The 15,121-nt window shown below is 34.8% G+C and overlaps 1 protein-coding gene across 2 annotated transcripts in view; it reads right to left on the reverse strand.

Annotated features, from left to right (window-relative positions):
* DNAH5 (dynein axonemal heavy chain 5) overlaps positions 1-15,121 on the reverse strand; it is a 116,178-nt gene that overhangs the window by 14,861 nt on the left and 86,196 nt on the right. For both annotated transcript variants that reach the window (XM_041411771.1, XM_041411770.1), the window contains exons 59-66: positions 12,539-12,742; positions 10,967-11,146; positions 9,949-10,086; positions 9,221-9,356; positions 7,456-7,772; positions 6,040-6,195; positions 5,424-5,606; positions 490-733 (exon numbers count right to left, since the gene is read on the reverse strand). In XM_041411771.1, the coding sequence (XP_041267705.1) occupies positions 490-733; positions 5,424-5,606; positions 6,040-6,195; positions 7,456-7,772; positions 9,221-9,356; positions 9,949-10,086; positions 10,967-11,146; positions 12,539-12,742 (1,558 nt within the window). The remainder of the gene's footprint in view (positions 1-489; positions 734-5,423; positions 5,607-6,039; positions 6,196-7,455; positions 7,773-9,220; positions 9,357-9,948; positions 10,087-10,966; positions 11,147-12,538; positions 12,743-15,121) is intronic.

Consider the following 15,121-nt stretch of genomic DNA (forward strand, 5'->3'; position numbering starts at 1 on the left):
TCTTTTTACAGACTTTTACAAGACTCATATAAAAGTCAAATGAACTATAATGATTTAACTTACCCAGCACTGATTTAACGTCTTTTCAGTAGTCATTCAGTTTTAAATGCAAAGGTTTTTCAATATCTGCAATGTTTCTGGTACACTAACTGTACCTTCTTACACATTTCCAAGAATGCAGACAATTACAGAGAGCTATTTTTTCCACTGTTTTTTTCACATTATTGCCTGTCAGTTAAAAGTAAAAGTCAAAAGACTTCATGAAATCAGTTGACTATAATAACCAAAGAATAAATGGTGAAGCATTTATCAGAACAGATATAGAGTACTTAATGTTATGTAAGTTCTGTAAAAGAATGTCAACATCTTGAACTCAAACATCTCTCCCACCAATTTTGGTGCTCCTGATCTCATCCTACAATTTCTCTAAGTATTGATGTTTTAAATATATGGTCTAACTATTTGTCTTCCTTGACCACCTTCACTCACCAGGTCTGTACTCTTCACGGGCTGAATTGATCTGTACTTCAGTTTCAGCAGAAGTTTGCAGTTTCTGTGTTACTTCTTCAGCAGTCTTCTTAGTGTTACTCAATACAATTAGTAGGGTCTCATCATCTGCCAGAGAACCCTTAGTGCTTGTAAGTCGAAATAAAAGGTTATCTTCTAGGTCTTTAATCCTCCTTTTGTTCATAGTCACATCTTCAATAAGATCAGTTCTTTCTTTCTCTAATTCCTATCGGATTGCATGGTAATATTTGGGAAACAGAAGAGCAATCAAAATAATAATAATAAAAAAATGCAGCTTAAAAAATACTGATCCTACTAAAAAAGTGTAGGTCAAGACTAACTGAATTAATTTGGGGAAAGAATTCCAGTGGTATTTCTAACACAACACATATTGCCAGAATCTGAACCTGCTACATAAGTAGGCATTAACAAATAATTTTTTACAAATATTATGGGAGATGCTTGTGTCATGCCCTAAAAGAATAAGAAGTTCACAATTGTTTGTCTTCTGTTTCAGAAAAGACAAATGCAAACACCATTCCAGACAGAGGACTTTTTTCCCCTCCATGTAATCTTATCCTCATTTATGCCTTACTTTACAATTGCCATATTGAAAACTTAGTCTCAATAGCCATGTTTAGTCATCAAATCGAGCACCAGATATTTCAAGAAGTACCAATACTCCTCCATCAAACAGGGGTAATTTCAGCCTCTCACTAAAATGCTTCATTGATTAAGAAAGTATATAGAACTTGAGTTACTTCACTAGAATTATTTATTTTATACACTTAGTAATATAATCTGGGTGGTTTATGTACCTAGATTCTTTGCAGTGCCCTAATATAGAAGATGGATAACCGTTAATCAAGAGTTTTACATTAAAAAAACAGCTATTTGAAATCTCTAGAAAAATATTTTTCAGCTATAACAGTCCTTTCAGTTCATTCTTAAAATTAACCTTTAAATACTTAATATAAATTAATCCCTCAGAGACAAAAATCCTTTACTCAAGCATAACTAAATGTTTCAGTACAGTGAAGTAAAAAGAAAGGAGAGATAATGGTTAGGAGTTTTTCATAGGATAAGATTAATACAAATCTTATAAATGAACATAAGTGAGACAGTTGGTAGAAATATTTGCTGTATAGATGAATACTTCACAAAGTTACAAAGGTCTGGTGGATAATTTTAACAATGTCTCCCCGAACTTGGAAGTTCCATGTTCACTCTGTCATTGTCAAGTCCATTTCCATGTTGCCTACTGGCTGCTAATATTCCAAAGAAAAATGGACAACACTAAGAAACACACGACCTCTCATACAGCACTAGAGACATAATAGCCCTTAGCAAGGCTTAAGGAAGGGTTTTACTCCCTAATTTGAGTAGCCTTCATTTCATTTATACAGCTTTGAAATACTATTACAACTTTTGAAATTGTTTGGGTTTTTTTGTTTTGTTTTTTTTTTTATTTTTCCACATTCTAAACTTCTGGACTTCTCAACCTATGTTCTCCTCCTACATTCCTAAATCAAGCACTTATTTGTTGTAAAGAATGCCCTTTTACCTTAAAAAGGAAATTAAGAAGAATCATCTTATTATTACCAAATTTAAGTTTTTTCATGGTATATTGAAACATCATAATCAACATCAGGTATAAAATATTTAGTGGGACAATCATTTTAGAATAATGCAAATACAACATAACTTAATAAAAAGATTCTGACAAAAACTGATGAAAACAGACAAGAAAACTACAGTTATCTGCATTTCAATCAACTGCTGCTTCATGGAACTGAAGTTCCAGGTAACAGTTTCATGAAGCATTTTTTTCATGCAAGTTTGATGAAGCAGAATTTTTTTTTTAAAGAATAGCACTGAAAGAAAGTTATCATCCAATTAAATATAATAATTAACATACCGTGCCAAATTAAACTTCACATTTTGCTGAGCTCAGTTCAAAAATTTAAACATACTTTAGAATTCAATGCTTCATAAAAACAGAAAGCAATTCTCCTCACAAGAAAAGCCTGAGAAATAAGTTGGGAACAGAGTTACCAAGCTAAAGTGAAGTAACCCTAGAAGAAAACCTTACTGAAAAAAAATTCAACTATTAAGCTCTTAAAATATTTTTGTAGATCAGAAAGTGTAAATAGTGGAAAGCTTTCTTCATATCTTCAACAATTTTCAGTCATAGCATCAAGGATGCAGAAAAAATAAGCCAAGTTACCATATTCATAAATTCAAGGAACTTGCACCACAGTCTATTTCAAATCCAGTTTTATGGAGTTCCTTTCACAAGGAGATGACATTTTACCAACTGTACCAAAGAATGCTATTTCTTGTTAATGTTCATAAAATATGAAATCTGATACATAGCTTATATCATCCTGTCACAAAATGATTCACAAGTAAAGGAATTTCCATCAACTATTCCTTACAAAACTTGAGCCTTTTTCCAGCAAAATCTTGATATATGAATGCAAAAATTCAAAAAGCAATAAAGAGTTATTGCATATTGTTATCCCACTACTAATCTTTCCTATGACACTAAACAAACAAGTTTTTTTGTCAAATTACATAACAGCCAATCTATCAAAATAACGATATCATTAAAACATCATAAGTTATACTACCTCCAGACATATATCAAATCTTTCAAATCCTATTATTCCAAGAAATATAGTAGAATCAAATTTATACAGATATACCAGCTGCCCTTGACCTTATGCTTCACTTGTATCTTGCAATTGGTTTAACATTCTGGTGAAAAATAAGAAATCAGTACCCGTGTTCCTATCAGTAAACAATTAATTCTGTGAGATATGTGTGACAAAGATTATTTTAATAGGCACAGCAGACAACAGAGAGTCAGACTTTGCAGAAACTTTAAATACCATGCTGTAAACACTCCTTTTTCTTGCTGGAGGTCTATTCCTCATTCATTCTAAGACCAGAACCATATAAGAGATGATAGAATAGGAAGAAGGATAGAAATGTGCATAAAAATCTTGAAGAACTCTGATTTCAAGTAAATAATCTCTTCTCTTTCTGGGACAGAAATTCCACACATTCATTGTAACACTGGATATCATCAAGCAGTCATACTGCTCAAATAATTTGGCAAACTGTCTCACAGTAAAATAATTCCACTGCCTTCCTACCAAAAGCTACAAAAGGTAGTAAGAATGCTGACACTTAAGAGGGAAACCCCCAAATTCCCAAAGATGCATCATAAGACATCAGAGGAAAGTGTTTGGATGGTGTGATGTATTCAAACTGACTCCTCAGGATACCTTGAACCACAAGGTGTATAAATAGAGGCCAAGAAAATGCAATGTGGTAAGTATATTCTGTAGAAGTTCCCCTGCCTGTCAAGTGGTTCACCTGTCATTGATCTAGAGGAAATATTTCCAGGTGGTTTTAAACAGAACAGTAGTGAGTACAACATCTGAGAAGCTGGTAGAGAAAGCACTGTATGCCCATCTATTAGACATTCCCACTTAGTGACAACAAGGCCACTGAACAGTAGAGTAATTTTAATTTGGAAGGCACCTACAGAAATTAACCAGGTCAACCCAGTTTAGCTCAGACCTAAACAGCTCAGTCGGTCAGGGCAATGTCCAGGTGAAGCTTGAACCCTTCCAAGAACAGAAATTCCACAAAATCCTTGATTAATCTTCCCCTGGGTTTGATCACTCTCAATGTAATTATTTTTTCTCTAATATCTAATCAGAATTCTTCATGTTCCAACCTGAGTGTTACTTCTCCATCTACCTCTTAACTCCTCTGAGAGAAGTCAAGCTCCTTCCTCTTTTGTGCCCTCCAAGCAAACACACAGCAACAGCAATGACTGGAGGAATCTGATAAACTTACTGTCTCCTGGAGGAATGCACTGTATTTCAAGGCCCAAGAAGTGAAGTTTGGCATAAGGCTTCGTGAATATACACATCACAGCGTGTTTTAGATAGACAGTGATAATTTCATTACATAGTGGGTTGACAAGCTGTCAGTGGTTGAAGAGAAGCTGATGGTGCAATGAAGCTGTCTGACAAAAAACAGACCTTAACAGATTGAGTGTGATTTCTCTCACGAGATCCATGCACTGTTTAGGAATGAAATGCAACTACTTGACAAGAACAAGATGCCTGAGTCCATTAACAAGAAAAATCTTACACTGGTGGGAAAGAGGGAGCTGTTGGAAGGACAGGAGAACCTCAACAGATGCCACAACAAGGAAACAAAGATATTCCTGTCATTCCTCTCTAGTGAAGGTAAACTGGAACTATTGCCAAAATCTCAGTAAATACATCAGTAAATACAGTCATAACTGCATAGCGTTTCTTATGACATGAACATTGCCTGTCCTTATAGCTACAGGAATTAGCTGTTCCATAGTTAAAAAGACACCAATCAGCCTCCCTCCAGAACTGCAGCTGGCATTTTGACTGGGACTGGCATCTTGAACCTGGACTTCATCAACTAATATATCTGCAATGTCACAAGGTACGTCAGTAGGTAGCCCATTTTCCCTTGGAGCAAGGAAGCAACTAAGTCTGAATTCTTTGCATTAGGTTATGTTGTCATGAGTTCCAGAAGAACATCAGTTTTGATTTCAGGCTCTTTTGCTTTCCGCAGTCCATTCTTGAGGTTATAACTCATTGAGGCAGGAAAAATAAGGTTAATAAAGTACAGTTGCAACAATAAAGAGACAGAGAAACTTCCACATGAATGAGTCAATTGCTTCTGTGTCACTTTTTAAACCATTACAAATAGGTTATAGTAAGAATAATCACAATAGAGAGAGCCAGAAAGTTACCTTGCAACATGGGAATAGAGAGTAATAAATTAAAGTAAAACATTCTACAGGTAAATATAAGAACTACAGACAGGAAAAGAGATGCAATCAATTCTTTTACCTGCTTCTCTGTGAGAATGACTCTGCCTAAGAGTTGATTTTCAAGACCTTTCATGGTTACAGTAAAGTCAATTATGGAAGTTTGAGCACTAATTTCAGGAGAGTAACATGGATTTGACAGTTTTGTAGTAAAGTAAAGTCTGAAGCCATTCATAACATCCACTTCCTTATCACCAACTTTGACCTTAAGAAAAATGTTAAAAACAGGTCTTGAAATATTAAGAGCCGATACACACTTTTTCAGATACTGCATATAGGAAAGAAAGGTTACATTATTCTGCTTAAAGACATAAAAATACAGTTTTAAATCATACAGCTGATGCAAAAAATCTGTTGATACAAGTTAAGGACCATCTTAAATGGCCCATCCAAAAATTATTTCAACTTCTAAAAATTGTCATAAGGAAATAAATAAGGAACTCTATACCTTAAATATATTAACCATTTGTGAACTTAAACCCATGCTTATTTTTTCTTTCATTAGTATTAATGAAAATCAAGAGTTTAATTTTTATAGTCCTATATTTATTAGGAATTATTTTGCTAAGGACAGATTGTGGGGAGGGGAAGGGAGGAAAGGGGAATTTCCATATGTTTGCTCACTTGTTTATTTTTACCTTGCTGGCTGAACCTGTTTTAATGATGTTTCTTTCCAAAACATTATCAAGTGCCGGGTCCAGCTCTTCTCCAACATCCTCTACTAAAAGAGGTCTTCCCAAAGAAAGGCTGTCTTCTAAGTGGTTTCTAAAATACTTGTGATTCAAAGAAGTGATCTAAAAACATAGATGCAATACCTTATGCTCGTTTACCAATCTTTTTCTTAGTTTTGTATTTACAAATTATTTCATTTTCTTTGAAGTACTGCCAAAAGCAATGATCCTGTGAGTAGACTAGTATTAACTCAAGGATTTTGAGCTTGTCAAGGAAAGGTAACATCAGCATACCCTATTGCCAGATCTCATGGAATGCAAAGTTCTGTTTTTCAGTTGCAAAGGTAGAAGCAAAGCAGCGCTGAGCACTTCCAATTTTCATATCCTATGAGTGCAACTACTCAAGAATTTCCAAGGAAAAATTCACAGGAACCTTTTAGCACCTTCAATTTTATCTTGGCTAACATCACCAAGTGAAACTACAGCAGGGTCAATTCCAAGATAAGTATTTTTCTGTGGTTTTTTTCACCCTTGAAAATTAGAGGTTTACATGGAACAGGACCCTAATAAGACTTTGCTTTAAATAGTCCCCAGTATAACTGGGATTTTCAACATGTTCAAAAAGCACATTTAGCTTCAACTTTAATAAAGCTGGAAAAAAACTAACAAATATCTTTATCGTAACTAAGGTTATTAAGGTCATTAAAGGTTTCCACACCTAGATAACAATCAGCATGAAAGTGGTAGCTGTATGCACAGAACCACTCTATTATCACACCTCAAACTACTTTTATGGATTTCAGGGATTATTTTTTTTAAAGCTGCTTTATTGGTGTCATCATAATTGCAGGAATTCCTCATATTTTGTTGTTTGAACTGAATTTGTATATCTTGCCTCAGACTATACAATGTAGCACTATGTCTTCCCTGTATATTTGCAGAGCACTTAGCAGCTGACATCCATACTAAGACAACAACAATTAGCAATAATTTCTGATTAAAAGATGAAAAAATATCTTGCTGGGATTTTTCATTTATAAACACTTACATGAAATTGTATTAATCAACTAGTTGGTTTTTTTTTCCTAACACATTATTCTGGAAACATGTTTATTACCAGACATTTCCCATCCAGCCTATTTTCCAAAGATTATGTTCCATTAAAATAAATTCATTAAACAAATTGAGTCACTGGTGCTAAAGGATATGCTTCCAACTCTAGTCAAATCTCAAATCCACTAAAATATATCTGAGACATTCTTTATATTCAAGCTAGGCTTTTTGTACAAATGTCATTTCCTAAGCATTAGGAGAATCAATTAATTGTAATGCCTGTATGCTAAGAGTTTCTAGGGATTATGAAAGCAGAAGCATTTCTATTACCTGAAGGTCATTTCTGCTTTCCTTATTTTTAATCCAAATTTTACCCTGTGTTTGTGGATCAATTAATAAAGGATAACGAGATGCTTTAGTAACAATGATTCCATTCTGTATGGATAAGTCATCATTTGGCAATCCTTGCAGGTTCCATTCACTGATAGTTGGAGCATCAGTCAACATTTCTATGAGGTTCAGGTTGTTACGGAAAGGAATTTTTCGGCTTTTCATTTCCTTTTGCCAGTCATTTAACAGCAGACTGCGGAACTCTTGGTTAAAAGGACCAGAATAGGACAGAAAAGCTGTAGCCAAGAGTACATCACCTCAAAGAGAAAAAGGAGGGAAAAAAAACAAAACAAAACAAAGCATTATAATTTTGCCAATTCTATTAATGAACAAGCTGTTTCCTTCACTAGCAGCTGCAAGTTTTGGCTGAAGAACACACTTTGACCCATAAAGAAGACAAATCAATCTTTTTTCCAAGGCTCACTGCATGGCATGACAATGGTACATTTCACTGGAAACCACATTTAATTTGTTTTTACTATGCAATTGTAGGAATCAAGAGATCAGCATCTGGCAGCTTGTTAAGGTCAACTCAACACACATGTAATGCTATTCCAAACACCAGATCCTGAACAAGCAGGACATGGCAGAGAGGATTTAGTCATAAACTTTTAGTTTCATCATTTCCTTGAGCATTCATAAGAACAGGCTTAAACAATTTGGGGTGTGTGTGTGTTGGGGGGCGGGGGGGGGGGCAGGGGGGAACCCCCCCTCTAAGTACTAATTCAATTAAATTACTGTAAATCAATTACAGTGATGAGTACTGGTAGCAAAACCTGTCACAAACATAATTATGGAGGCATTAAGTGTGACAACTTTTAATCTTCTGTTCAGTTTCAAAATTTTCCCCCTAAATTTCATGACATCATAGTCTGAGGGGGTTTTGTACCTCTGACATAAGAATGCAAAATTTAAACTGGAGAAGATATCATACTTTTATACCGAGCCCTAGTATTTTTTGGACACTTTCAAGTTATCTGTAAAAGAAATAGGACAAATCTGTGGGGAAGGTGTCCTGGATTTTTAATAAGTTAATACCAATGTATATATTATAGCATCAAATAAACCACAATTGAGTTACCATAGTACAACCCATACAACAAGGTTGCTTTTTGCAGCCTTTCAAGGTAAAAAGCAGAGAAGATAGTTCAGCCCAATAAATGACAAGATAATGTTCATTTATTGATCTAACTAATGAACCAATTATTTATTATGAAGTACTTCAGTTTACAAGTGTGAATTTAAAAAATAATAATGACCTTCTAAGAAGCAAATTCTTATGAACATTAGTAACTGCAGTTAAAAATATTGATTTCTACATATAAATGTCAGTGCCTGAGCATCAGTATTCCTCACCTCAATATATATCCTCAGTTATACACGTTTTATTAGTGCTTGCTAACATATCACTCTCTTTGAACTGTTACCTACAAATATCAGTCCAGTTAAAATTTTAGTGTCCCAAATATGTGCCACCACATTCACAGCATCCATTACCTATTTTTTTTTTTAAATATGAACTTTAGCCTTATATTTACTTTTCACCTAACAGGGCTTTAGCAAGGAAATTAAAACAATTATCCTTGGTTTTGAGACAGGGATCTAAGATACAAAGGAAAAGTTTGTCATTACAAATGTTTTCACTTCCACTGCTCATAATTCAAACAACTTGCTTCCAAATTCAAAGGTTTGGATAAAAACCTACCAACCAATCTCTTGGTTTGCATGGCAAATTCTTTACTCTGTTCTGTCCACCTCTCTTTTTCACCTGCTAAACCACTTATAAGACTCGAGGCAGTTTGCATTTTATGTCGGCAACGCTCAGCATCTTCCAGCAAAGTCTAGAGAAAACCATGCAACAAGAGAAATTGTTTACAGTCATACATCTGATAGGGCAGAAAAAATCTCTACACCTCATTAAACCAGGAGATATAGAACAGGTTAGAAATGTATTCTTAAACATCTCTATCACCATGCAGAGGAGGGAAAGTGAGATGGAAAAAATATATCAGGACAAACTATCAACATCTCCCAGAAACATTATTCAATATTTCTTTTTAATATGTCTGTTCTTAGCTTTTGTTTTGGTGCAGTTGTTGAATAGCATGTAAAATTCTTGATACTTATTAATTCTGTGGAATTCTACTCAGAATTTCAAACACATTTTACATGTATAACATGCATGAAATTTGAAGCTACAGTAATAGGCACTGAATAAAGAATACAAATAAAATAGTTTTGAGGGGGTGGGAGGAAACGGGAGAGGATCAGAGGCAAAGGAGAGAGATAGAAAGCAAAAAGGGAGTATTCAAATACTACCTCTTATCTGCTGTCCATCAACATACTTTTCAAGGAATAACAGTGAAATTGTAAGAACATATTACGTGTTCCTTAAAGCAAGAGTAGAAACTTTTCCTGTGAAAGGCAGTTCACCTGTTTTTCTCTCATTGCATTTTCATACTCTGCCTGCACAATATCTAATTCTTCTTGCTTGGCTCCCAACTCTTCTTGAGCTTTCTGCAGATCCAGCATAGCACTGGTTAGGCGTTTCTCTTGAATTGCTAAATTAGCCTACAAAGAATAAAAACATAGAAGTGTATTCATACGCAGCGAATTTCAAAGTATTTGCTATAATACACTTCAGAAAGTTTTCCTGCACTACATTTCCAAATCAAACTCTTCAGCAGAGATTTCATAACACAGCAAAACTTTTTATTTGCATTTTACAACAAACTAAATTCTTATTTCAGATAGCTGCACTTGAACAGTTGGATTAATGTCAATTGGAAAAAAACCAAAAATATTTCTGGGAATGCCAGTTGCTCTTCATGTGACACAAAAGTTAGTATGACGTGGCTTGCAGAAGAGAATGATGCCTCTACAAGTCTACTTGATTTGTCCAACCAATATGCTAGGCTGAAATACAAATCTTGCTTCCTCCTCAGTCATTCACATTATAATACAAGCTATTCTCTGTTAAACATGCTTGACAACATTCTTCCCGACTTTCATTCTAACTACTTAGGCCTGGGGTTTTTTTTTCTGCATAACACTGATAAAGAGTATCTGTACAATCTTCTTATGAACTGAGATCTGGAGTATTAAAAGAACCAAATCTCAAGAATTTTTTCTGCTTAATACAAAATAATGTAGAGCAATTTCATTAGTGTATTTAACTAGATGACAGATGCTTTAACTCCATCCAGTAGAGGTCCAGAGGCATAAAACCACACCATCTCTTTCATAATTTTGACAACTCAAATGTACAAGTGGAGGTACAATTGAAATGTATTTTATTGTAGAAGTACAGTGTTCAAGGCAATAAATTTCAAGAGAGGGAACCACCAGTTCAAATAAGGCAGATGAACTATCCCACTGATTAAATCCTCAAGTGCAAACAGGTGAGGATGAGAAGGAGCAGAGGGTGTCTTTGACTGACCAACAGACGTACCTTCAATGGTAATACTTCTTTGTTGATGGAAAAAAATACTGCCATAGCTTTGGTCCATGAGCAAAGGCCAGCAACATTCCCACATACTCTCTTAGCTGTCTCAATGTTATAGTCCACCATTTCAAAATAAGGGCTCAAAAGTTCTACCACTTCTTCATTAATTGTGTCTTTCTGAAATTGCTGAAAAAAATTTTTGAAAGTGCAAGATACAAAATATATGCAGTAAGTGTAAATGATATATACATGTATTTCAGAACACATAGAACACTAGAAAGATCACAAGTGTTACTTACAAACAACTAATATGAAATTATTTGTCACATGTATCTTTGACACCTTTACAAAGTCATTCTACTGTTATATATACCTACAAAATGGAAAAAAGTCTGCTTTTGTTTATGATCTTTGCTATCTGACACTCACTATTCCTGTTACACAGCTAATCATTGTTTCAAAATACCACTGGTCCTGCTAGAAATTTTATTTTGCTTAGTACAGGATAAGTTTTAACAATCTTCAAAAAGAAAATGAAGAGCTAAGCTCTAGTTCAAAAAAACTAGTTGAAAATCATGCATTCTGCAAGACAGTCCTTTCAAAGGTCAAGCCATCTCTCTTACCCTTACATTACCTTGTCTAATTACTGGAACGTATTTAATTTTTAAATAATTTAATTTTACTCTTTTCTTGAAAAAGCATATTTTCCTTTTTTCCTCCTGAAAAGCTCTCAATTTTCTCCCTCAAATTTATTTACAATGTATAATAAAACCCAATCCCAGACAAACTTGAAAAAGAGCTGTTCCCTGAAGTACAAATAGGTTTAATTAAGCACGAGCAAAATGAAATGTTGAAGTCCTTTAGAAAATTAAAAATCTTTACAAGTAGATGCAATGTGAATACTACATAAATAAGATCCATGCCACTACCAGCCATACAAAGCAGGTCAAGCCTTCTACTAGACCAGTGACAAATTAAGTAAACTCAAAATGCAGAAATCAGGGATTATAACACTCAGTGGAGCAGGAAAACATACAATTTATTCCAACTAGTTAAATCATAATATTGTTAGTTAGGTTATGAAAAGTGGTTTTTTACCAGTTAATTAGTCTTTCCATTTCACTAGACAAATCATGTGAACCAAAAAAATTCCACATTTTAAGAAGTCCTGGTTGAGTTCAGCCTAATAACCATCTATGCTTTTCCAAACCAGCACACAAGCTAAAATGTTGAAAATTAATGAAAAGTTAAATACCAGAAAAAAAATGTTTGTTATCAGCTTTAATGAAACAGATAAGCAATGGCTATCCAAACCAAATTCTTCAAGCTTTGAGTCATTTCTCACCTAAAACAATTTCAATGCCTTGCTTAGGAAAAATTATAGTTGATTTATAACATGACTTTGCAAGAAGGATTAAAGTTTATTTCATTCTGACATATTTATTCTTAAGCTCTTAACATTTCAGATCTATCGTGTGATTTCCCTTGCACATTTTTCTCCTATGAACACCAGAGAAAACATTGTCCCTTATTTATAAAAATAAAACTAAAAAAAAAATAAAAAGGTTGCGCAAGCACCTGTAGGCTCTGTAAGAAGTTCCCTGTTGTCATCAGCTTCAGCGATTCTTGCCACGACGGGACAGTACAGCATTTTTCCTGATCGATTTTCACGTGGTTGACCTTACGCTGGAAGAGCAGCAGCACGCAGTCCATGATACGCATGATGAGGTGCGGGGGCCGACCCAGCGTGCGCACGGTGGCAATGTCCGCAGGCTTTATTGTCTAGGAATTGAAAGCAGAGCAAAGCAATTACTGCTACTGTTTAGTTAATAAAACATGGAGCATAAGCTCACCAACGGTATTAATCCATGGGAGAAAAAATATATATATATGTTATTTTTACCTATAAAAAGCATGAAGCTAGAAGGACCCCCCCAGTCAGATTTTTACTACTAACTCCTATCAACCCCTAGGAAACCTCAGGACAGCACCTCCACAGCAGCACCTTTAAACTCAAAACTACAATGACCTGTTTTGACAATAAAAAAGAGCAAACCAGAAATATCTTGGAATTTCACTTGTTTTTGAAATGCAAACATATTGACCAGAAACTGTGTTTAGAAAGGAAAGACTTTTTGTTGACACCCAGAAAATGAAGGTGAGTTAAGGAAACCAGTGGCAATGCCTGGTATATGTATATGCTTGTACCTTCTAATACATTTTACCAGGAATATTCCTGGCCTAGAAGCAGGCCTGTAAGAAAAATATATTATATTAAGGTATGAAAACCCAGACCCTAATAAATAAGGCTAAATAAGCCCAGGGTGTAAGCCTAACACTAATTCATAACTCTATGTGATGAATCAGAAAAGACTTATCAGAAAAAACTGCTGAAGATGTCTCCATAGAGAAGAATTGATTTGAGCAGCAGTGTTTACTACACCCCATACAAAGCAACAAAACCACTGAACAATGGGAACAGCCCCACTCCTACAACACACACAACTTTGAGCAGAAGCTTTGCTTATTTACAGGCAGTTTAATCGGTCCAAGTACACGACAGCCCAAACAGCAAGCAACACATTACTGTGAATGTCATGACATCTTGCTTCTAGCCTAGCACACACCCCACTGGGAATTCATGAAGGCAGATTTTAATTACTTGTGTCTATACTTAAATAAAGGGACTTAAAAGCACTGCAGACTATCCAGGCTGCCTTCCCTCTGCCAGCCCTTAATTTCCTTTCAATATTTTACTGCTTGTTGGGTTCAGTGTGCACCAAATAATTCACCAGAGATTTTCCAGATATCTGCATGAAAACTTTACCAGTGTTTCTTAGTGACTGTTAGGAAATTCAGCTCAGCCTTTTTTTTTTTTTTTTTTGCTAATATACAAATTGTGGCCAAATTGTTACATTTAAATTTGATTTACTTATTTACTTGTCTATAGTTGTGTATTTGATGTGCTATTTTTATTACAGGGCAAAGTGCAATAAAGTTTTACTGAACTTTGACAATTCTTACTCAAACTTTAAAAAACTAATCCACTTTATGTTTAGAAAAGCTTATGAAGTGTGTACCTACCTTTCTCTTAATGTAGCATTTATCATTCTTAAAATATGTTAAAAATTGAGTAAAATAGCTAATCACTTTTCTTTTTCATCTGGCTAATGACCTTTCTGTTTATCAAATATTTTAATAGGCATTTATCTACTCTGCAAGCAGAATCCTAGTACAGGAATCCCTAGCTCAAATTTGCAAATCTGTAATGATTATGAGATTCATTTTTTGAAAGATGCAGACCCATACATAGAAGATTCTTGCTTAAGGGAGTGAGTGAGTGCTGAGAATACATAGGCATATTCTGCTAGGGGTCTTTTTATGATAGTTTACCTTTCTCCTTTAGACGTAGGCAAAGTAATTTACTATAGAAAATTTAAGAATTAAAGATTAAGCCCAAATACTTTTTCCCATTGAGAAGTTTTACAATAATGCCAGCATTGCTTTTTCTTGAATTCAGGTTTTCATTTACTAGCACCCTACATTTCAAGAAGAGCAGTATTGTTTTGGTTCAGCCATTTTAGCCAAAAGCAGAAAGTAACCTTTAATAAGATACAGGCCCAGACACATAATACTAGTGCCCTCTTTATACTGCAGATGCTGACTAATAAACAATGCTTATTTTTTCATTTGTCAGAATGCTTGTCCACTACCAGGTTTGCTGTTTTCTTGCTGCTAGCTCTTTAAACTTTTTCCTGTGGCTGTATCAGGGTCTTATAATACAAACCTTCTCTCCTATTTCACTCTTCCCAGCTGTCAGGTCATCAACCTTCATTTAGACTTTTGCACTCTGTCCTTTAAGTATCATGGCAGTCAGAGGCTGTTAAACATCTTCCACTCAAAGTCAAGTCTTACATTTAGGAGATCCACAAAAATTCTTCTACACTAGATTTCAAAGCTAATCATGCCATTCCTTCAAATCAGTCTTTAACCATCACAACTGCTGGCAGCCTCTCAAATGGAAAGGTATAATTTCCAGAAAATCTACATAAAACCCTTTGAGGTTTGTCTACCCTTCAGGTTTTTTCTTCATACTTTTCTGTTTCTTGAGATGTGAGCTCCCTGCTAGCATCTAACAGGTATATTTCAGATTCCACTAGT

This window comes from Onychostruthus taczanowskii, unplaced genomic scaffold, assembly GCF_017590055.1.
Source record: "Onychostruthus taczanowskii isolate IOZ18803 unplaced genomic scaffold, ASM1759005v1 scaffold37, whole genome shotgun sequence".
Taxonomy (NCBI): domain Eukaryota; kingdom Metazoa; phylum Chordata; class Aves; order Passeriformes; family Passeridae; genus Onychostruthus; species Onychostruthus taczanowskii.